We start from the raw sequence: 22,504 nt of genomic DNA, 5'->3' as shown, positions 1-22,504 counted from the left end.
CAAGCCAAACCTGTCAAGAAGCCACATATTCAGGTCAACGAGCAGCCAGATTGTTTTGAGTGCAATATTAAGGTGAGTGCCCCAATAACCCTTGCCCGGCAAATGGACCCCGCACACGCCATAGCTGTGTCGCCATTATTATATTAGTAATTAGGATAAAACACGAAACGGTAGCTATGTCTTACGAACAAAAACATAAGCTTAGTTTATTATAGGGTGTTATTAACTTTATTGCATGTTAAAATAATGAAGTGGGTAATTTAGCAATGACTTTTCACTTTACACAAACTACCTTTTAACTTTTTAGGAGTACTTAAATCTAAAAAGTTTGCACTTATAAAGATCTTAAGCTGTAAAAGTAGCGAATTAACAAATAATGTTTTTATTTCAGGAAATCAAAATCAAAATTTAATCAAGGTAAATCGAGTAATTGAAAACCTTTTTCATAAATTCACTGATTCACGTCACTAGACGTCGTCTTTTTTCGTCGTCCAGCCAAAATTGGCGGGAAATAAAAAATATAATCTGTTGCTTTTCCATAGTGGAAAAATATTATTTTTTGGAATAGCCAATTTATACAAGTTGTGTTGTGAACAAACACTGATTCACAAATCTTTAAAATTGCTGTAATGATGACTGATAGCAGTAATTTTGGTAGTGTGCAAACAAATGTGGTTCGGCAGCCTCACACCAGTAGTAGTGCCACAGTTCCCGGTTCGTCCCAAACGGATAATCATTTTGTAATTGCTAAATGTCGGAGGTAAGGGTATCTTTTTATTGTTTTTAAACTTTTAACCAAAGTTTTATTGAAAAAGTCATAATACTTAGCACGCATACCTACCCAATTATTTTTACTTTGTCACAGAAATACAGATGTTCCACCAAACCAGAACGCTACTAACAATCAAGAATCTACGGAAGATTCGGACGTAGAAGAGGTAAATTGAAAACATTAAATTACAGCGTTTGTATTTGTATGGTAGCTATCTAAACGTCGTTGTGAAATAGAACCCTAAAAAATTACATACATAATACAAAAACAAATGCCACGATGCAAATAACTAAAGGCAAGTCATCAACTTGTTACTAACTAACCTCCTTTTATGTAGGTACAGGTACCTAAAACCGGTATTAGGTGATTGATAACAGTATTTTAGTAAACATATTTTTAATATTTCACATGATACGATAGCGCCCGTTTCAAATATGAAAATCACGGGGGAAGATTAATGGTGTTTCAAATTTACGACGTTAATTAAGTCGGTAATTAATTTGGGTTGTTAATTAACAGAAAATACTCGTCGTGTACTGCCGAGCCGGGAAGTTGGGGGCCGCCTACTACACGCTACAGACGGGAGAGGTGGGTATAATAATTATGTGAAAAAAATGCATAGAAACTTCTGAAACAAATGAAACCACCACAAAGTTATCACAATAAATTGCGATCCACCTGAGATTCGAACCCAGGTCATGCCATGTCAGATGAAAACTAATCTAACTAGGCCTCCATAAAGTCCTGAAAATTCATTCAGCAGGTCCTGAAACCAAAATTAAATAATACCTACTAGACACACCAGAAAGTAGATTTGTGTGGCCTAATGCTATGGCGGGTCATAATCAGTGTCATAAGGTTAAAGCCGTTCTCCTATTATACGTAAGGTCATTAGAAAAAATATTGTGTCAATAATTCTTCGTCTAATCTATGTAAGACTACTTATGTACCTGGAATTACGCAAATAAAGAAATTTAATTTGATTTGATTTATTATTCTTGACCTCTCCAGAATAATGCGTTAATAATTCTGCTTACCATTCTTGACCTCTCCAGCTCCACATTCTAGATGAAATCGTAGACCGTCCACCAGAGTTCCTGATGTTTCTAAACCTGTTCCGGCAAGTGGCTCCGTCCAGGGTGCTCCTGGACGGCAAGACGCAGGGCGCCTTCGTGCAGGCCGTCAAGAAGACCGTCTTTGACTGTGACGGAAGCGGCGAGGGCTCTTGCAAGCTCATGTTCATATCAGCGAGAGAGTACAGTAAGTAGACAGTCAGATTAACCAAATGATAAAAAGGTATTTATAATTTGTTAGAGATTGTGAAACCCCACTGAGTGACACTGAGTGAAAAACCACTTATCCCCCTCCAAAGTTATTGCTTTCCTTTCCGAATTAGTTGGTAATGATGCGGCACCATTAAACTTAATGAAATCTAAAAAAATTGTTGATCGAGTAGGCGTGTTATGAAGTTGATAAATTGTTTAATCAGTATTTATTATAGCATTAACATGAATTTGTATTTATTTACGAGTGTACCAATTAATCACTATAGTGTTTAATCTGTGGTTTAACCTTGTTATGTAGTAATGAGGATTCTTCCTGTACAATATTGTTTCCGTGTTTACTAAGAATACTATCGTTAGATCCCAGTTGTTAAATTGGGATAGTGTTGTAGTTACTATGTTTGTTTCGGTATCTAAATTCGATAAGGCTACTCCTCCGCCAAGCACCTATTCCTGTGGATATCGTAGGAGGCGAGTAAGAAAGAAACATCCCGGAAGCATCCCTATCGGTTTTCTACAGGCTACACTTCGGAGAATGTGCGAAAGAATTACACGAATTGATTCCACCAGCCCCCTTCCATCATCGGGGAACCAGACGCAGGTTAGCGTATCATCCCTATATTGTTGACATTCCACCAGCTCGCACTAAGCGTTTCGATGACTCTTTTATAATGCGAACAGCTAGGGACTGGAATTCGTTGCCTGCTGCTGTCTTTCCCGAAAACTATAATCCGGGCCTCTTCAAGGCGAGAGTGAATAAGCACTTACAGGGCAGATATGTACCATCCTAGACTGCATCCCACTTAACATCAGGTGCGATTGTGGTCAAATACCTGCCTTGTTATGCATAAAAAAATAAAATAAAAAAAAACACGCGAACATCAAAAGTCCCCTACCCGTCTGGCTAGGTGGCTAGCGTGGAAGTGCAAATCCTCCATTTGCCTCTGGTAAATTGTAGAAAAAATTCCTGTAGTAGAGAATTAACGACCTAATGACTCCTAAATATTCCCTTTGTCGTTACCTGTACTGGATTAAATGACCTGACGACTTTTAACTACATCCATCAGGTTTCGAAGCCTGCAAGCGCCGCATCCTCACACTGTCCCTCCCACACGAACCTCCCAACTGTTCCGAAGACGAGCGCACTCTCTTCCTCCGGACAGTGGTGGACTTCAACCAGACACAAAGCGTGCACGCTTTAGGCGCCCTCCTGCGGTATCTGGACCTCAACTGGTCCTCGCTCTGCATGGACCTGCATAGCAAGCCGCAGTTTTTGAGGTTGAAGAAGATTTCGCTGTAGGTTTAATTCAGTTTGTCTATGAGGTCTAAGACTAATTATACATATGGAAAGTCATTCAAGAAAGTCCTTGGTAATGTCAATCGGAACCGATTTCTCAAGCAGCATAAATATGAGTTTTCGGTCAAACGGATTTTCGATGAAATGACTCATCCATAAAAAAGGCCTTTGGTGATATAAATGATATGGTGGTAGAGGCGATCAGTCCTAGATCCTTTTCTAACATTGTAGTACTAAAACGACCCAGTTAAAATACCGGTTTGATACTTACTGGATACAGTTTTAAGAAATGAAGCTTAGGTTTCATACCTAGTACCTATTATTGGCAGTTTTCCGACAAATCCATGGTTAAAATATACTAACAAAGCCTACCTACCTACTTACCTACTAAGGTCAGGTACGACTTTAAAGAAAGGGAAGACTAAAAATCCTTCCCATCACAGCGCAGACATAGTAACCATGGACGAGGACACGTACCGCGGGCTGCAGATCTTCAGCTCAGTATCGCACCCCAGCGGCTTCAAGCGCGGCGTGCACGGCTCCAACAAGGAGGGCCTCAGCCTGTTCTACGTGCTCAGCAAGTGCAGCTCCAAGACTGGACAGAGCAGGATGCGGTAAGAGTGTTCCACTTCATGGCAGAACCAAGAGTATTTTATAGCAGAACCTCTCAACCAAAGGACATCCACTGCTAGACGAAAGCCTAAACAAGGAAAGACTTTAAAACACACTTCCCCATATAGCGCTGACATAGTAACCATGGACGAGGACACGTACCGCGGGCTGCAGATCTTCAGCTCGGTGTCGCACCCCAGCGGCTTCAAGCGCGGCGTGCACGGCTCCAACAAGGAGGGCCTCAGCCTGTTCTACGTGCTCAGCAAGTGCAGCTCCAAGACTGGACAGAGCAGGATGCGGTAAGAGTGTTCCACTTCATGGCAGAACCAAGAGTATTTTATAGCAGAACCTCTCAACCAAAGGACATCCACTGCTAAACGAAAGCCTGAACAAGGAAAGACTTTAGCACACTTTCCCATATAGCGCTGACATAGTAACCATGGACGAGGACACGTACCGCGGGCTGCAGATCTTCAGCTCAGTATTACACCCCAGCGGCTTCAAGCGCGGCGTGCACGGCTCCAACAAGGAGGGGCTCAGCTTGTTCTACGTGCTCAGCAAGTGCAGCTCTAAGACTGGGCAGAGCAGGATGCGGTAGTGTTCTACTTCATCCTTCGTTCGTTTCAGCCAAATGACGTCCACTGCTGGACAAAGGCCCCAAGGTCTTCCACAATGAATAATCCTACGGTGCCCGCATCCAGGTTCTTTCCGGACCTTTACCAGATCGTCAGTCCACCTAGTAGGAGGCCTGCCCACGCTACGTCTTCCAGCCCGTGGTCGCCACTCGAGAACTTTTCTGCCCCAACGGCCATCGTCTCTACGAGCTATGTGCCCCGCCCACTGCCACTTGATTTCAATTCATAGCAGAACCTTTCTAAGTACCCATGGACAAGGACACGTACCGCGGGCTGCAGGTCTTCAGCTCGATGTCGCACCCCAGCGGCTTCAAGCGCGGCGTGCACGGCTCCAGCAAGGAGGGCCTCAGCCTGTTCTACGTGCTCAGCAAGTGCAGCTCCAAGACTGGGCAGAGCAGGATGCGGTAAGAGTGTTCCACTTCATGGCAGAACCAAGAGTATTTTATAGCAGAACCTCTCAACCAAAGGACATCCACTGCTAGACGAAAGCCTGAACAAGGAAAGACTTTAGCACACTTCCCCATATAGCGCTGACATAGTAGGACACGTACCGCGGGCTGCAGGTCTTCAGCTCGATGTCGCACCCCAGCGGCTTCAAGCGCGGCGTGCACGGCTCCAACAAGGAGGGGCTTAGCCTGTTCTATGTGCTCAGCAAGTGCAGCTCCAAAACTGGGCAGAGCAGGATGCGGTAAGAGTGTTCCACTTCATGGCAGAACCAAGAGTATTTTATAGCAGAACCTCTCAACCAAAGGACATCCACTGCTAGACGAAAGCCTGAACAAGGAAAGACTTTAACACACTTCCCCATATAGCGCTGACATAGTAACCATGGACGAGGACACGTACCGCGGGCTGCAGATCTTCAGCTCAGTATCGCACCCCAGCGGCTTCAAGCGCGGCGTGCACGGCTCCAGCAAGGAGGGCCTCAGCCTGTTCTACGTGCTCAGCAAATGCAGCTCTAAGACTGGACAGAGCAGGATGCGGTAGTGTTCCACTTCATCGTTCGTTCGTTTCAGCCAAATGACGTCCACTGCTGGACAAAGGCCTCCCCCAAGGTTTTCCACAATGAATGATCCTGCGGTGCCCGCATTCAGGTTCTTTCCGGACCTTTACCAGATCGTCGGCCCACCTAGTAGGAGGCCTGCCCACGCTACGTCTTCCAGCCCGTAGTCGCCACTCGAGAACTTGTCTGCCCCAACGACCATCGTCTCTACGAGCTATGTACCCCGCCCACTGCCACTTGATTCCACTTCATAGCAGAACCTTTCTAAGTACCCATGGACGAGGACACGTACCGCGGGCTGCAGATCTTCAGCTCGGTCTCGCACCCCAGCGGCTTCAAGCGCGGCGTGCACGGCTCCAGCAAGGAGGGGCTCAGCCTGTTCTACGTGCTCAGCAAGTGCAGCTCTAAGACTGGACAGAGCAGGATGCGGTAAGAGTGTTCCACTTCATAGCAGAACCTTTCCACCAAAGATCGTCCCACAACGCGAGTTCATACGCTGCCCGCATCTAGGTCAAATGGATGTCTTGTCCTGCAGCCCCAAATAATGAATGTAGACTTAAGCTCATAGCAGACCTATCAACTCAGAAAGGGTCTCGCCTTTCGCGAGCTGTCATCGCCTTTCGCGCGTTGTCAATCGCGAGGCGAGGCGTTTGCGTTACGGTGCGGATAAACGTGCGTTACAGTATGGAGTTCCATACAAAAACTACTGACCGCCTCGAGTTGATACGGTAACGATCCCTTTCCGGGTTGATAAATGTGCAACGCCCTTTATACGTTGTACCTATGTCTAGATTGACAAGAAAGGCCATGCACTACATGCTAAACATGGTCAAGTTCAGGTACCTAGATAGAATGAGTAGTTTTTGAGTAAATTGCTCTTTATAATTCACGTAAACACTTCAGGTTCAGGCTCACGACACTTCTCATCTTTAAGTTTGCAAAACAAAACTATTTAAAACCCCAACTGTAATGTAGGTTGTTAATGCAACACCCAACCACGGACTTGGAGACGCTGCGGCGTCGGCAGGACGTGATAGCTTTTTTCCTGAGGCCGCAGAGTGACGTCATCATGAAGAACATGTGCTCCTCACTCCGGTTCATCAAGAATGTCAACGTTAGTTGTTCTTTTATCTTGTAGATTGTTTGAGAAAGTAATGTAGACCTATAACTATTTTTGTGCTTTCATTTTTGCTTTGAGCCCTTTTAAACAAATACACAAGTTTAATTTGTAATGATAATTTCAGGGAATATTAGCGAAAATCAAAGCTCTTTCTGCAAAGGCGTACCAATGGAAATCGCTTTATAATGTGAGTTTGAAAATGATAAAGATAATAAAATCATTATCTTGAACAATGGTCCTTCATTTTAATATTCAATATTGTGTTAATTTTAGACATTATACAACGCAGTGCTAATATGTGAAATGTGCGAGGGTGCGGCGAGGTCCAGCGAGTTTCTGCAAGAACTAGCTTCTTGCGACAATAATAAACTTTATGAAGTACGCACACAACTTATCATAAACTAAATTAGATGGATACTACTTTTGGTTTAAAAATAAAATAATTTACTTATATTTCGTTATAAAACAGATGGCTCTGTACATGAACAGAATAATAGACTTTGATCTGACAAAATCTGAAGGGAAGTTCACCGTCAAGGCTGGACTAGACCCTGACCTTGATATGAGTAAGTAATAAATGCAAAGCTTTATAAATTCACTTTTTACACATCAATCTTTATCGTGGCAGAATTACACGAATCATGTTTCATCTGTTTCAAAAAAATTAAATCGGGCTCGAAGGACCATCAATTAAAATATGTAATGGTAGCATTATTTCTCCCGTTTTATGATAAGTCCATTGTAACAATAAAGTGGTTCAAGTTGAATTTTCAACACTTAATTTCAAAAAATCATCACGCCACCCTTTCGACCATGACTTCCAAAGAGAAGCAGACGATGGCCAGCCTCCACGGGCTGATGTCGGAGACGGCGAAGGTGGAGCTGGAGCGGCTGCCGGGCTTCGTGCAGGAGTGCACCATGCTCTACATGCCGCACTTGGGCTACTTACTAGGAGTTAAGGCCTGGGCGGACGACCTGACTATGGAGCAGAAGGAACTGCCCAATATGAGGTTCATGGTAAGAATAAGGATAAGTCAGATGACGTTTGTGGGCTCTCAAAAGACCGTTGGTTAAAAAATTAGTAAGGAGATCCTTGAACGCCACGAAACATGATCCACTGCTTTTTTCGTATAGATATACGAAAAAAGCAGTGGATCATGTTTCGTGGCGTTTCTTGGGAGGCTTGCATGCTGAGCAGTAAACTGCCATTAGCTGAAGTGATCATGGAGAGTTCATGAGTTGTGTGATTGTGAATTTTCTCTAATTGTAAAAATAATCAGTTTCAGAACAATGATTACATCCATTACAAAAGCAAAGGATGCGAAGGTATGCTCAGTTAAATTTTTGCTATCTTCCAGTAGGTAACAGCTGCCATAAAAGACTGAATACGGAATTATTGTTCTAGAACTGGACATGATGATTGGGGACACGTATCCAGAGATAGTCGCGCACGAAACGCGTATCATGATGCGGTTGACCACCATCATTTTGGAGAATCTCCACACACTGGCTGCTGTCATCGACAAGTGCTCTGAGCTGGATTGGTGAAAACTTCTTTGCTTTTGATTTATTTTATTTTATAAAATAATTAACTTTTTTAAAAAATAAAACCGACTTCAAATGCGTGAACACAAAAAAAAAATAAAAATTAAAAATATTGCGTATAAAAAAGTTCATCCCCAATTTTCCACCCTTGGGGGTGAAATATTTTCTTCAAATTCGCATGAAACCACCCTTTTGATAATACCTATTCAACAAAAAAATAAACGTTCAAATTGATTTATAATCGGCGGAGATATTGCGTATAAAAAAGTTCATCCCCAATTTTCCACCCTTGGGGTTGTTTTTTCTATTATTAAATTTAAATGGGACCACCCTTGAGGTATTACCTATACGCCGAAAAAAGATTGGTTCAAATCGGTTCATAATTGGCGGAGTTATCGCGTAACAAACATAGAAAAAAAAAACATACGGGTCGAATTGAGAACCTCCTCCTTTTTTTTTAAGTCGGTTGATAAATAAACGAGCATCACACAAACTCACAAAACCCTCGCCCACGGCGACGTTTACGAAACGCGCGACAGCATCGCTACTAACGCGCGTTAGTCGCATTTGCAACGCACTACAGAAGTGATGCCAACACGCTACGTCAGCGCGACAAAAAGTCGTCGTGGGCGAGGGCCCTAAGCCAGAATAGTTAAAGCATTTGTGTTTGCTAAGTAAGATTTTCAAGTCTACTCGCTGTACTGTGAATGCCTTCAGAGACTCTTCAATCATCTTCTCATCTTCTAGAGCCGTTCTTTTATTTATAAATGTCCTTTATTTGTCAGAAGACCTTACTTGAACTAGGTATCTCTTCGTCAAGTAATTTCATCCTCCATCTTCCAGCCTCATAGCCATATCAAAAGTATGCAAGGAGTTCGGCTTCGTCCGCCCTACCCTGACCACAGAGAAAGTGCTCAGCATCACGCAAGGAAGGCACCCGCTGCACGCTGCCGCGAGCGACTGCTTCGTGCCCAACGACGCCGAGAGCAGCCGGGAGGCGGGCCTAGTCAAGATCCTTACAGGGCCCAACTCTAGCGGGAAGTCTGTTTATATGAAGCAGATTGGTAAGGATGAAACTAATACACAAAGAACCCACCCACTCTCACCATTTCTAACTGCTTAATCATTTCACACGTTGCTCAAGGAAGTTTAAGCAGGATCTCGATTTGAATCAGTTATTATCTATACTTGCTAATATTATAAATGCGAAAGTAACTCTGTCTGTCTGTCTCTCTTTCACGCCTAAGCCACTGAACCGATTTTGATGTTTGGCAGGGAGTGGGACATAGTTTGAGTCCCGGGAAAGGACATAGGATAGTTTTATCCCGGTTTTTGAAACAGGGACGCGCGCGATAAAGTTTTTCATATTGTTGTATTGAAAGCTAGTTTCTCATATTGGTATTATTCTTATGACTGCAATATTCGTCATCTCACATCAATCTTAAACACTAGCGTTTCCTGTAGCAAAATAGGTACTACTTTCTAACAAAAACATAGCCTGTTATGCCAGAGTGTACCTCACCAGGTCTGATCGTGTACCTGGCTCACATCGGCAGCTTCGTGCCGGCAGAGCGCGCCACTATCGGCGTGGTCGCGCACATCTACAGCCGCATTCAGTCCACTGAATGTGTAGCCGCTCACATGTCTGCCTTCCTGATCGACCTGAGACAGGTACTACGTTTCTCTTCAACTATTTATCTTTTTAAGAGCTCCGTCATTATCAGCAGGCCGTTATCAGACGTCATCGTCATATTCTTCGCTGCAGAAATACTACTCTCTCCAATGTAATTTACCAGAGAGGCAAAAGGAGAATTTCGTCTTCACTCCTCACGCTGGGCAGACGGGTTGGGGAGGCCTTATTTAGTCACCAGTCAGAGTCAGGGTAGTCCTTATCTATTCTACAGGAATCACACGGCTTTTCTTAAATGGAAAATTCTGGAGCTCATCACACTATCACTCACTCACTCAGACTCACAAGCATTTTTAGCTTAGTACGAGGGGCTAACAGGAGTATTAGTAATTTGTGCACTAACAAATTACAAATAATCTTTAAAAAAAAAGTCCCTAGTTTGATTCCATCGCTCAACCACAGCTGAAGCCGATAATCATTATCAAAATAAAATGCCCCCATTCAAGATGGCGCTAGCTCTCCAAGAATCCACTTCCAACTCCCTGATCATAATCGACGAATTCGGCAAAGGGACGTCCGAGGTGGACGGTCTGGCGCTGTTAGCCGCTTGTCTCAACAGCTTCCTATTCAGAGAGGACAACTGCCCTCATCTGCTGCTGTCCACGCACTTCTTGGACATACAGAAGTATATCGTGAACACGCCGATTGTGAGGTTTCAGGTAACGACTTTGTAAATCTTTTAGAGTTGTAACTTTTGTCTGTTGATCAGCAGATTCTATCCTGATTTATCAAAATAAAATTAGTAATTAAGGGGAGATCCCTATACAAACTTGTTTTTGTTTGTTTTCGGTTTACCGTATTACACGGAACCCTTTTGTGCGAGCATGATTGTCATATTTATTACCTATAGTCGCTATTACGTGTGACACAGACAAATTGTCTCAAATGTTGACTCACGGAATTACCTGTTATGATTGAAGGTCAACTGGAGATTTAACATAAGTTTTGTTAATTTTAATATTTCTTACAAAACATGGATTTCCGGTAAGCATATAAAATTTTCTGGCAGCGCTTCGAGCATACGCTGCAAGACGGTGAGCCTGTGTTCCTATTCCGCCTGATAGAGGGCAGTGCAGTCTGCAGCTTTGCACATGACGTAGCGCAGGCTAGCGGCATCGACGCCGGCGTCGTCAGGCGCGCGAGACAGCTCTTGGACTGCATTACGGTAAAGATATTTAACCTTAGGACCTTCGCTAAAGAAAGAACAACTCATACGTGTAGGGTTACAAACACGCGCGATTTCAACGGGCTCGCATTTTTGTGCATTATCAGCGCAAGTTTTAGCGCAGTGACGCGTTCTTATTCAAGAGTTTTGCCGCTCGCGTATAGACACTCGTGCTCGTAGCTCGTGGACAGATACGAGTATATGAACATCTATAGATGACCCACGCTAAACTGTCCCACCAAACTCAATGACAGGGGGGCGCTACCATCGTTCAACTATATGGTTTCCAACATGGCAAAAATCGGAACCAGCGATCCGGTATTGACGGTGGCGCCACGCTGTCAATGTCATGGTAGATAGTATTACCGTGGTCATGGATAGGACAGTAAACAGTTCAGTATTTTGGAACTATACCTCATTAAAAGCGCGATTTGAAAGCGTACTACAGTAATTTATGTGCTTTTTTCGTTTCAGAATAACAAGTTACCGCCTGAAAACAAGAAAATAACCGCAAAACTCAAGAGCTTCACTGAAATAATCAAAAACGACCTTCTCGCAGAAGACATTTAATCGTTCGACAAAATTCGCACCAATACATGTATACGATGCGTAGCTTAGCTTAATAACAATAAATATTTATATAAAATTTCAAAATATATCAAAAACAATCACATACATTACTTCAGATAAAATATTCTTATAACTAATTTGCTGGAATGATTTCATATCAAGTTTTCGTTTTGTTATGATTTATATTCATTAATAAATTAATAAATAATTTGACATTGTTTATTCTGTTTTGTGACTTTTATCTTCTAATAATTTGAGTTATAATAGGTATATTTTTAATTCTAAATTAGTTTAAGGCCGGCTTTTAACACAGTGAAATAATGATACATTTGTATATGTAAAAAATAAAATGCATAATGGAAGTTTGTGCTTTTTACAAGTTTAGTTCAAATTAAAATTAATTAACAATATTATTCCTTTTCTCAAATATATTACATATTTTGCCATGAGATGACAGATTTTTTATAATAAATAAGTAATACGATATTGCCACAATATCAGTAGAAAAATATTGCACTTTTTATGGCATTTAGAATGACGTTTGTCCACCTTGAGGTTCTGCTTATGTTTCATTCGTTATGTTTAAGCTATATAACGAAAATAGCTTATTATCAAATACGCCTCTAACTCTTACGAGGTAAGTTTTTTGAATTTGACCAAATTAGAAAATCATCAAATTACTGAAGTCCAGAAGAATTATGCTCGTTTGAAGGTTTCAGAGAGCGATGCAGTGCGCAGTGACAATAGTTTGTATAAATTAGCCCGTAATAATTATTCTAAAAACATATTATTATGTTGGGTTTTTCTGGGCGTCAATAATAACATTCAAACCAATAATGGACAAAAGCAAATCATAGTGATTCTACTCAATAAACTCTTTCGATTGTCACATTGGCTAGCCTACCACAAAATAAAACATTCCACAATTGATTTCAAACCTTACCCCTTAGAGTCAAAGATCAAAATCCATTGTGGTTTCTATTTTTTTTTTCTGCTTAGTATCGGCACCAAGCATTTTGGCCACTTCATACAACAACCTACAACGTACCTTTGCCTCGTCGTGATATGTTTACATGGACTTCATCTGCTGCATGAGCTCCTCGAGCGATAATTCTGAGGCGGCCACCGCGCCTCCGGTGCTTGATTCTGGTGTGCTGTTATCAACTGGGATGCTGTATGCCACCTGGGTTGAAAAAGGATTTATTACTTTGACGTATTGCAGTCATCATCATTCCAGTCTCGAAGGGTTTACTGATAGTTCTCCTAATCCGACCTAATAACTTCCATGTAATCAAAATAAGTTACCTGGATCTGAACACTACCAATTAGTGCGGTTATCCTCAAGATTGTTCTCATCAATACCCTACTCGCTATCGCTATCGATCGCTGAGCGGGTGCCTTTTTGTCAGAGGGGCACAAGCAGTCAATTGTCCACTTGTTTATTTCTCTCTGTTTGAATCTATGTCTTGCCTGCTTGTATACCTTTCTTGCAAATAAAAAGTTTTCTATTCTATTCTATCGACGTAGAGGGGTTTTCCGTGATGTCGGGGTTCAATTTGATTCTTGGAGGAAGCCTATGTCCTATGGCTCAAATGATGATGCTGAATAGTTACCTGGACACCATCAACCAAGTTCAGATTGTTGTCGTCGTCCTCAGGGTTATTCTCGTCCACAAGCGAGATGCCCCATTCAATATCAGCGTGGAGGTGCGCGACGTCCTCTTTGACCTCAATGACTAGAAGTGGACGTCGTATGGCTCAAATGATTCTGTGTATAGTCCGGTCCGTGAGCACGTAGAATTTTGACCAATGACCCCAAGCTACCCATCCTTATTGCTCGCGCGTAATTATGTTGCTATCGCGCTCGCACACTCATTGCGGGTGCCAGTCGCACAGTCGCGACAGCAATATAATTACGCGCGAGCGATAAGGATGGGTAGCTAGGGGTCATTGGACAAAATTCTACGTGCTCACGGACCGGGCTTTAGTTAGTTACCTGCACACCATCAACCAGGTTCAGATTGTTGTCGTCATCTTCAGGGTTATTCTCGTCCACGAGCGAGATGCCCCAATCGTTATCTGCGTGAAGGAGCGCGACGTTCTCTTTGACCTAAATGAGTAGAACTGAACGTTCTATGGCTCAAATGATGATGCTGAGTAGCTACATGAACACCATCGACCAAGTTCAGGTTATTATCGTAGACTTCAGGGGTTTTCTCATCCACGAGTTATCGGCGTAGAGGGCGCGGCGTCATGTTTCACCTCAGTGGCTCAAATCGATTCAGCAGTGGACTTATAGTGACTGAAATACTACTAATGGTAATAATGGGTAGTTACCTGCACACCATCAACCAAGTTCAGATTGTTGTCGTCATCTTCAGGATTATTTTCGTCTACAAGCGAGATGCCCCAATCGTTATCGGCGTGGAGGGGCGCCACGTCCTCCTTGACCTCAGTAGCGACCTCTACGACGGGCCGCGCGCGCACTTCCACTTGGCGCGCGCGGCAGAAGCTATCGTCGCATTGAGGGTTGGGCTGGAGGGAAAGAAACCCTCATAAGTAGCTATAGTCCGGTCGCCAAGCACGTAGAATTTTGTCCAATGACCCCAAGCTGCCCATCCTTATCGTTTGCGCGAAATCATATTGCTGTTGCGACTGTGCGACGGGCGGCCGCAGCGAGTGTGCGAGCGCGACAGCAACATAATTACGCGCGAGCGATAATGGGGTCAAAATTCTACGTGCTCGGCGACCGGGCTTAATTTATTTATTTGAAACTTTATTGCTTGCACATTTAGGTATACAAATAGGTACAGGAAGACTAATCGGGAAAACATTGGAGGAAGGCTATATTGATTATGACGATTATTGCACATTTCACAGTCTAAAAGGCGAACAATGCCATAATGGCGTTTATATTATGATCAATTCTAGTATACTAACCAAGCTAATAAATTGAAGAAAATCTCCGGGTTTAAACCACGACATAAGCGAGTTGGCTGTTAACTAAATAACTAGAAAAAACTTACCTTCAAAGCCATTGAAGGGAAGAAATCTGTGAGTGCGCTATATCCTAAATAGTGACTAACTGTGCCGAATTCTAAGAGGTACTTCAGCGTATTTTGTACTGGAACAAAAAACCATTATCAGTTACGTACATAGAGTCAAAAAATGATTTTCCTCAATCAAATAGACACAAACACAGTTACCTAAGAAACCTGCTACAATCCCCATGGTAGTTGGCAGACTGGCAGCGCACACACCATCTCTTTTCAATGTTTTCTCATCGATCTTCGATGCCACAACCAGTGGTGGAGCACACTGGAAGGAAAATTATTATTTAGTAATGTACCTACTATGTCGATTAAACAAGCAGAAAACTGGAACCAGTAAAGAACTTATTCAGCATCTTAGACCTTTTAAAAATTACATTTATTTTAATAGTCTCAATTCAATAGGTCTCTCACTTATTGGAGCAATCATAGTGGAAATCTTAGGAAAAAGCCTTTAACTATAGTCTGGTCCGTAAGCACGTAGAATTTTGTCCAATGGCCCCAAGCTACCCATCCTTATCGCTCGCGCGTAATTATGTTGCTGTCGCGCTCGCACACTCACTGCGGGTGCCAGTCGCACAGTCGCGACAGCAATATAATTACGCGCGAGTGATAAGGATGGGTAGCTAGGGGTCATTGGACAAAATTCTACGTGCTCACGGACCAGGCTTTAGTACTTTCTTTACCAAATACTCACAGCAAAGCAAGCAGTCTCCCCGGGCACTATGAACTGTATGTGTCCGGACACAGCATTCTCACTGACACCTGACTCGAACCACTTCTGGTTGAGCTCGTTGCAGGCCGTGTTGATGGCCATGCGTGCCTCGAAGTTGTCCACACAGCTTAGTACCAGGTCCACTGGGCCACCGGTCAGGCTGCCTGTTCTGAAATTGAAATATTTCTTTAGAAAAGTCGCCTTAAAAAAAGAAATTTTCCTGGATATAGGCGTAATCAAAATAACTAAAGTAGGCATGTATGAAGTATAGTTTTTCTTTAGTATGATGAACTTGGTAGCCAATTCTTGAAAAAATTCATACTTATAAATGTAACTAGCTGTGCCCGCGACTTCGTCCGCGTGGAATAATGACTTTGGGTAGGCACTTTTAATAATTTTAAAAGTTTATCCGGTGAAAGTTACTCGGTGGTATTATCTTTTTACAACGAAATCGAAAACTACACCTACCGCAGTATTATTGGTAAACTTTTTATTTTATTTTCCTACGGGAGCTAGAATCACCAAGCTTCTAGCCTAGCATGCCACTGGCCGTGGGAGAAGAAGCTTTTCCTCAAGACTATTCCCACTACCTCAAGGGCCTCCGCCAAAACTCTCGCGCGAAAATGAGTTTATGTATACCTACCTACAGGCCCTACAGCGCAAGCAGGTGCCCGCGGCATGACCGTCATGCATTACTATGAATAATTGTTAGGCGAGCGCACGCAGCGGGCACCCACTCCGAGGTTAAGTGGAGGCCCCTAGAGTATGATAGTCTTTAACATGACATGATTGTAAAAAAATGCACTAATGAGTAATTAATAATATCAACTTTGAAGCAAATCACCTCTAAAATAACTTTCTACCCCTTTTTAACATAGTTAGGGGGTGCATTTCACTAAAATACGAAACACATCTTCCATTAATTCTGTTATAGAATGCTTATGCGAAATTTGAAGTAGATTGGACGAAGGAATCTCGTTATCCCATACAAACTTCGCCCCCCCTTTTTACCTCCTTAGGGGTAGAATTTTGGAAAATCCTTTCTTATCAGATGCTTACGTCATACAAAGAACACACCGTCAAAGTTTCAGGTCTCTACGATCAGCGGTTTAGGCTGTGCATTGATCCATCAGTGGCGCGCGCAGTACTTGATAATTATTTTGCTGCGATGATGTTTTAAAACTGCGATATCTCCTAAGATATTTAATGAAATCGAATGGTGTAAAGGGCAAGTATGTTTAAAATTAAATACTTGTGATGAATAACTTATTTATTTGGATAAGGATTAATATCATGTTTATGAAAAAACCTCCGTAAATAATGCATTAACTTAAAACAGATTTTTTTTGCATAAAAAAGGTTACTAAGAGCCAACCTTTAAAGATAGACATATGCTATCGCGGACTTTTTTTTAGAACTTTTAAAGGGGAACAATCCTGTCATACATGATTTTTGCGAAACTTTAACCGTTTACGCAGCGTAAGCTCTCAAAAGGAAAAAAATCACTGATTTGAAACATTCTTCATTGGTGCTCCGCTCCTATTGGTCGTAGTGTGATGATATATAGCCTAAAGCCTTCAGGAACTAACGGGCTATCCAACACAAAAAGAATTTTTCAAATCGGTCCAGTAGTTCCTGAGATTAGCGCGTTCAACCAAACAAACAAACAAACAAACAAACAAACAAACAAACTCTTCAGCTTTATAATATTAGTATAGATTTTATTTTGCTTCTACACCTAATTACAAACTTATTTGAATGAGCAATGCAGAATCAAGTACACATGCACGGTGCATCTGACTAGCTTTCTAACACTACTAATAATTGTCCTTAAAGTACTTCATCATTTCAGCCATACGACATCCATAATTTGAATTAGGTACATAGCCTATTTTAATTTGTGAAATTAACTGATAAATAATAAATAAGAAAGTGATGAAAAGAAGACATACATCTAAACTATACAAACCAAATGATGAACACTATTCTCAACACAAACCTGATAGTATCACAGAACTTCTGGAAGTTGTCAACAGTGGTAATATTGTAATTGTACGCATCGATGGCCACGTCTGGGTTGATGGACTGCAGCGTGCCTGCCGCAGCGTCCACCTTACTGAGCCCTGCTTGGTGCGGTTGGAAGAACAGACGATTCATGTTCGCTAGCTCCACTTTGTCGTAGTCAAATAAGATGAGCTGAAATACAGTGATAAAGAGACTAAAATAAATTCCCAATTGCCGTGCCTTACAGGCCATAATGTTCCAATTTTAAGGTCACAATGGATGGAATAAAAGATTGGATGAAGGATTGAGCATTGAGTAAAATTAAAGGTGAATGTAAACAATTTATCTTTATCAAAAGAGAAATAACAGGATGAATACTTTTTTTTATGTAAGACATACAAGGCAGGTATTTGACTGCAACCATACCTGAGCCCCGATTACGGTAATTTTAATGTCTCCAATCCATACGCGCTTCAACGATTCTGCGATACGATTGGTCAGCGTAATGATCAAAACAGCGTACGTCAGCTGTTTTGACCAATCGTATCGCAGAATCGATGATCTTGATTGAAGACGTTAAAAATTACCGTAATCGGGGCTATGGTGTTAATTGAGATGCAGTCTAGAATGGTACATATCTGCACATTTAAGGTATGTAAGCAAGTAATCATTGCGTATCAAGCTTCTACTTCCACAATCAAATAAAATATCATAGACAAATACCTTTCCAATACCGCAACGAGTCAGCATCTCAGCTGTGACGCTGCCCACCCCACCCACTCCCACCACGGCCACAGAGAGCTCACGGATCTTCTCGTAGTTGTCCACTATGCCCATCCTCTTGAGCGCCATTAAACGACTATAATAAATACAAAAATAATGAAGTAGTAGCGGTTTTGTTCCCCAGTCGATGAAGCACCTGATGTCATGCCCTGAGTGCCCAAGCAATTGCACTCAGGAGGATTTGATGAGTGCTACTGACAACGCCACTCTTGTGGCGGAGTTTTGGGCTGACACTGTGTAGGTTTGTTGTCGACACGAAAAGAAGAAGAATGAAGTAGAACAAAATTTAAGGCTGATAGATATTGTACAACTTTAAATTATGATCTTAGGCAGTCTGAGCTCTAAATACGTATTTTTTATATTTAATAAGATTATTGTGTGATATTATTACTTTATTATTACGATTTTTAAGCGAACGGAATAAGTTTAACCAGTTGAAAGTGAAAATGTCCACATTTTGGAAAACACCATATTGGGCCCCAATTATACAATTTTGTTCAATATTTTACAATCAGAGCATTGCCAAAACATTCAATCTTGTTACTTTACAGCAGTTTCATTGGAAAGATATTCATCTGAAGGAAATAAAACATAAATACCTGTAAGGGTTGGAGTCGACTACTTCAGACGACATAACTTGGATTTTCTCCCTCGCTGGACCCACATTTCCCTGGCAAGCGGCTAGCTTCGATTCCAGCTCCATTACCTTCTTCTTCAACTCCTCGACAGTAGCCATTTTCACAGAATTTTCAGCAAAATATGTTAGAGGAATTTACGAATCTAGTCACTGCACAAGAAACGAGAAGAAACATAATACCTGTCAATGTCAAGTTGACGGTACATGCCACGAAGTGAATACGTTCCATTTCTCAAGATATGGTAGTCTCTTAAAAAAAATACAACATTGTACTGACCACGGAAGTACGGACTACCAAGTCAAGCAATAATTTTATCAGCAGTTTGTAATTCATATTAAAACATATTACGCAAAGAAAATAAGTAAAAAAACAGTATACACACATATTCGATAAGTTAACTAAACGCGCGTAATTTTGAAAAACTTTTCAAAAGTTGCGAAAGTTTATATTGCAAAGTTTGCTTGACTGCTGATACTGATATTTCTGTGTGCGCTAAATTAAATAAAGAAATGATGGAAAGGATATCTCCCAAAACTTAGCTTGTAAAGTGTTTTAATATTGAAAACTCTCAGAAATTAACAACACATTTTTATTGTAAAAAAATCAAACATGAATGACAGATGACATTGACATTCAGTTCCGAAACCATAAATAAAACACCTTCCCCCCGAAATTACAAATCTAATCGGTTAGGTGGTTTTACTACCCTGCCACTTCTAGTACAATAATTATTATCATAGACAACATCTCTTGGTGGAGATACCCGAGCAGGGGATGAAATCATTGGATCAGAATTCAGTGTAGTATTGTCTTCTGTAGCCCTGGAATCATCATTATAATAACTTGTCTTAAATTGCTTAGTGTTTGAAAAAGATTTTTTTAAATGATTTGTAGTTCTACGGATTGGAAAGCTCCCATCTCTTTCCACCCAGTATGACCTAGGCTCTTTACATTTCTTTACAATTTTACCCTTTTTCCAATATTCATCCTTTCCTGTACGATATACCACTTCATCACCAATATTAAATTTAACCTCTTTTTTTCTGACTGACCTATCAAATTTAGATTTATTTATAGACTGCTTCAAGATTAACAATTTGTGTATATTTTTAATAACAACAGGCTCCAATGCTTTTTCAGTAATTGGTACAAGTGTTCTCATGGTTCGACTATTTAATATTTGTGATGGAGATACTACCATTCCAGCCAAAGGTGCATTGTTATATGACATTACATATTCTCTATAGTCCACACTATCCTCTGCAGCTTTCTTTAAGATATTCTTGCTAATGTCTACTGCTTTTTCAGCCATACCATTGCTTCTAGGATAATGAGGACTACTTGTAGTTAAACATATGTCCTTACTTTTAAAATAATCTAAACATTCTTTTGAGTTAAACGGATTATTGTCAGACACAATTTCAACAGGAAAACCAAATCGAGAAAAAATTTCAATGAATCCTGATATTACAGATTTTGCTGACTTGTCAGGCAAAGGAATAAGTTCAAGCCAGTGTGAAAAATAGTCGACAACAACAAGATAAGGTTTCTTAGCAAATTCCAATATATCAGCACCTATTTTACTAAATCTTAATTTAGGTATTTTGTGTGGTAACAATGGTTCATGACAATTTCTAGATCTAAACTTTTCACATGTGTGACATTGCATAACATATTGATATATTTCTTGGGACATTTTTGGCCAATAAAACAGTTTCCTACTCCTGTTCAAGCATTTTCCAATACCAATATGGCCTTCATGTATTAATTTTACTACATCAGATCTGAGATTTTTAGGTACAATGATTTTGTCCTCAAGAAACGCAAACCCTGATTGAAAGTATATGCTATTCCTCAATTTATAGTATGGTTGACAATCAGCAGGAACTTTGTTTTCCTCTGGCCATCCCTCATGATAATATTTACATAGTAATGAAAGTGTTTCATCATTATTAGTTTCTTTTCTAAACAATAATTTTCTTTCAGGCGACATGGGCAAGTGTATGGACACAGAGTGCACAATTTGCAACATTTCTTTATCATGTTCAGTAACACTTAAATTATTTCTAGATAACATATCTGCAAAATGTATAAATTTACCTGGAACATAATAAACATTTAAATTGTAATTTAACAACTTTAATCGCAACCTCTTTAATCTAGGGGATCCAATTTTGGAAATATATTTAGACATAATTGAAACAATTGGTTTGTGATCTGTTTGTACATCTACATTTAGGCCATATATGTATCTATGAAACTTTTTTACAGCAAATGTAATAGCTAATAGCTCTTTCTCCGTTTGACTATAGTTAACTTCTGATTGGTTCATTGATCTTGAGGCACATGCTACTAGTTTTAATACATCTTTATCACTTTGGAATAAGCAGCATCCGAGGCCATCTTTAGAAGCATCACATTGTAAAATTATTTTTTTATTAGGTTCAAATGGACAAAGAGCAGGGGCACTACTTACTTTTAACTTAAGTTCTTCAAAAGCTTTCTTGTGATTAGGTAACCATATGAATTCACAATCCTTTTTCAATAATTTGCATAAAGGTGACATCAGACTGGCCATCTCAGGAACATATCTACGAACATAATTAAATGATCCTAAAATTTGCCGCAACTCATCTTTATTAGTGGGTTCTTTTAAATTTACTAGAGATTCTACCCTATCCCTATCCATAGACATACCATGTTTATTAAAAATTTGTCCAACATATTTGACTCCCCCCCCCCCCCCCGTCACAAGTCCTATGGCACCCCTGGTATCCCCAGGATTGTGGGGTTACCTACCGATTCGAAGATTTAAAGTAAATCGCACCCCCCACCCCCCCGTATCATGACATAGACCGCAGATTTGCCATGCAGATGTGCCATTGAGTACTAATCTGCGCGACTTGTGTCACCCTCTGATGCTTGGCACCCGCCCCCCCTTACGCCGCTACTGTTCCATCCCCCCACGGGAGCAGGCGGCGAGGAAGCCAGTACCTTCAGCTGCGGTGTCCAAAAAGAACCAGCAGCGGCAGATTGATCGCGACAACATGGTGAGGACTTGCAGCTAAAACAAATGACGACCATTAAGTTGTCTTAACGAAGTCTTCCATTCCCCTACTGGAGCAGGCGGCGAGGGCCATACCTTCAGCTGCAGTGTCGAGAAAGAACCAGCAGCGGCAGATCGATCGCGACAATATGGTCAGGACTTGCAGCTAAAACAAATGACGACCATTGAGTTGTCTTAACTAAATCTTCCATCCCCCGAAGGGAGTATGACTTGCAGCTAAAACAAATGACGATCATAATCATAGAGTTGCCGTAATAGTTAGTGCTTCCCACGGGAGCTAGCGGCGAAGTCAGTTCCATCTGCTGCGGTGTCGAGAAAGAACAGCGGCAGATCGATCGTGACAACATGGTGAGGACTTGCAGCCAAAATATTGACCATTGAGTTGTGGTACAGTTAATGAAGTCTTCCATCCTCGTCGTAATCAAGTCTTCCATCCTCCCACGGGAGCAGGCGGCGAGGAAGCCAGTACCTTCAGCTGCGGTGTCGAGAAAGAACCAGCAGCGGCAGATCGATCGCGACAACATGGTGAGGACTTGCAAAACAAATGACGACAGTT

At 41.3% G+C, this 22,504-nt stretch overlaps 3 protein-coding genes and 1 long non-coding RNA gene across 4 annotated transcripts; 2 read left to right on the top strand and 2 right to left on the bottom strand.

Moving 5' to 3' along the window:
- Window positions 1–632: 632 nt before the first annotated feature.
- LOC114363328 (mutS protein homolog 5) lies at window positions 633–11,026 on the top strand (the record flags this gene model as incomplete). The annotated part of the gene is made up of 23 exons (XM_028319017.1): window positions 633–760; window positions 866–938; window positions 1,292–1,360; window positions 1,828–2,032; window positions 3,123–3,351; window positions 3,796–3,966; window positions 4,093–4,263; window positions 4,388–4,521; window positions 4,844–5,003; window positions 5,171–5,287; window positions 5,412–5,545; window positions 5,872–6,031; window positions 6,578–6,716; window positions 6,847–6,909; window positions 6,996–7,100; window positions 7,192–7,288; window positions 7,549–7,739; window positions 8,003–8,048; window positions 8,128–8,266; window positions 9,111–9,331; window positions 9,793–9,938; window positions 10,404–10,616; window positions 10,967–11,026. Coding segments are annotated over exons 1-23 (3,171 nt in total), but the record flags the coding sequence as incomplete, so codon positions are not given.
- A 5-nt stretch (window positions 11,027–11,031) lies between these two features.
- Window positions 11,032–11,767, top strand: LOC114363332 (uncharacterized). The gene is made up of 2 exons (XR_003656768.1): window positions 11,032–11,122; window positions 11,597–11,767. It is a non-coding gene; the product is annotated as an uncharacterized LOC114363332 (long non-coding RNA).
- Window positions 11,768–11,892: 125 nt separating this feature from the next.
- Uba5 (Ubiquitin-like activating enzyme 5) lies at window positions 11,893–19,084 on the bottom strand. The gene is made up of 8 exons (XM_028319019.1): window positions 18,843–19,084; window positions 18,184–18,319; window positions 17,456–17,652; window positions 15,439–15,625; window positions 14,898–15,009; window positions 14,718–14,815; window positions 14,029–14,226; window positions 11,893–12,875 (listed from the first exon to the last, which is right to left on the bottom strand). The coding sequence occupies exons 1-8, from the start codon at window positions 18,977–18,979 to the stop codon at window positions 12,762–12,764; spliced, it is 1,179 nt and encodes a 392-aa protein (XP_028174820.1). The 5' UTR covers window positions 18,980–19,084; the 3' UTR covers window positions 11,893–12,761.
- Window positions 19,085–19,435: 351 nt separating this feature from the next.
- Window positions 19,436–21,606, bottom strand: LOC114363333 (uncharacterized protein K02A2.6-like). The gene is made up of 2 exons (XM_028319021.1): window positions 21,358–21,606; window positions 19,436–20,981 (listed from the first exon to the last, which is right to left on the bottom strand). Exon 2 carries the CDS (start codon window positions 20,956–20,958, stop codon window positions 19,555–19,557), a length of 1,404 nt encoding a protein of 467 aa, XP_028174822.1. The 5' UTR covers window positions 20,959–20,981; window positions 21,358–21,606; the 3' UTR covers window positions 19,436–19,554.
- Between the last annotated feature and the right edge of the window lie 898 nt (window positions 21,607–22,504).

The sequence above is a fragment of the Ostrinia furnacalis genome, unplaced genomic scaffold (assembly GCF_004193835.3).
Source record: "Ostrinia furnacalis isolate ACB-3 unplaced genomic scaffold, ASM419383v2 OfSCF7060, whole genome shotgun sequence".
Classification (NCBI taxonomy): Eukaryota; Metazoa; Arthropoda; class Insecta; order Lepidoptera; family Crambidae; genus Ostrinia; species Ostrinia furnacalis.
This window is presented reverse-complemented; position numbering and strand designations above follow the sequence as displayed.

Bases quoted from the DNA above. Each gene is read 5' to 3' on its own strand.
- Uba5 (XM_028319019.1), bottom strand. From the start codon at position 18,979: ATGGCTACTGTCGAGGAGTTGAAGAAGAAGGTAATGGAGCTGGAATCG. The intron at 15,010-15,438 runs GTGAGTATTTGG...TTTTCCTTCCAG, and splicing joins GGGAGACTGCTTGCTTTGCT to TGTGCTCCACCACTGGTTGT. The intron at 12,876-14,028 runs GTAACTACCCAT...TTTTCAACCCAG, and splicing joins ACTTGGTTGATGGTGTGCAG to GTGGCATACAGCATCCCAGT.
- LOC114363333 (XM_028319021.1), bottom strand. From the start codon at position 20,958: ATGTTATCTAGAAATAATTTAAGTGTTACTGAACATGATAAAGAAATG.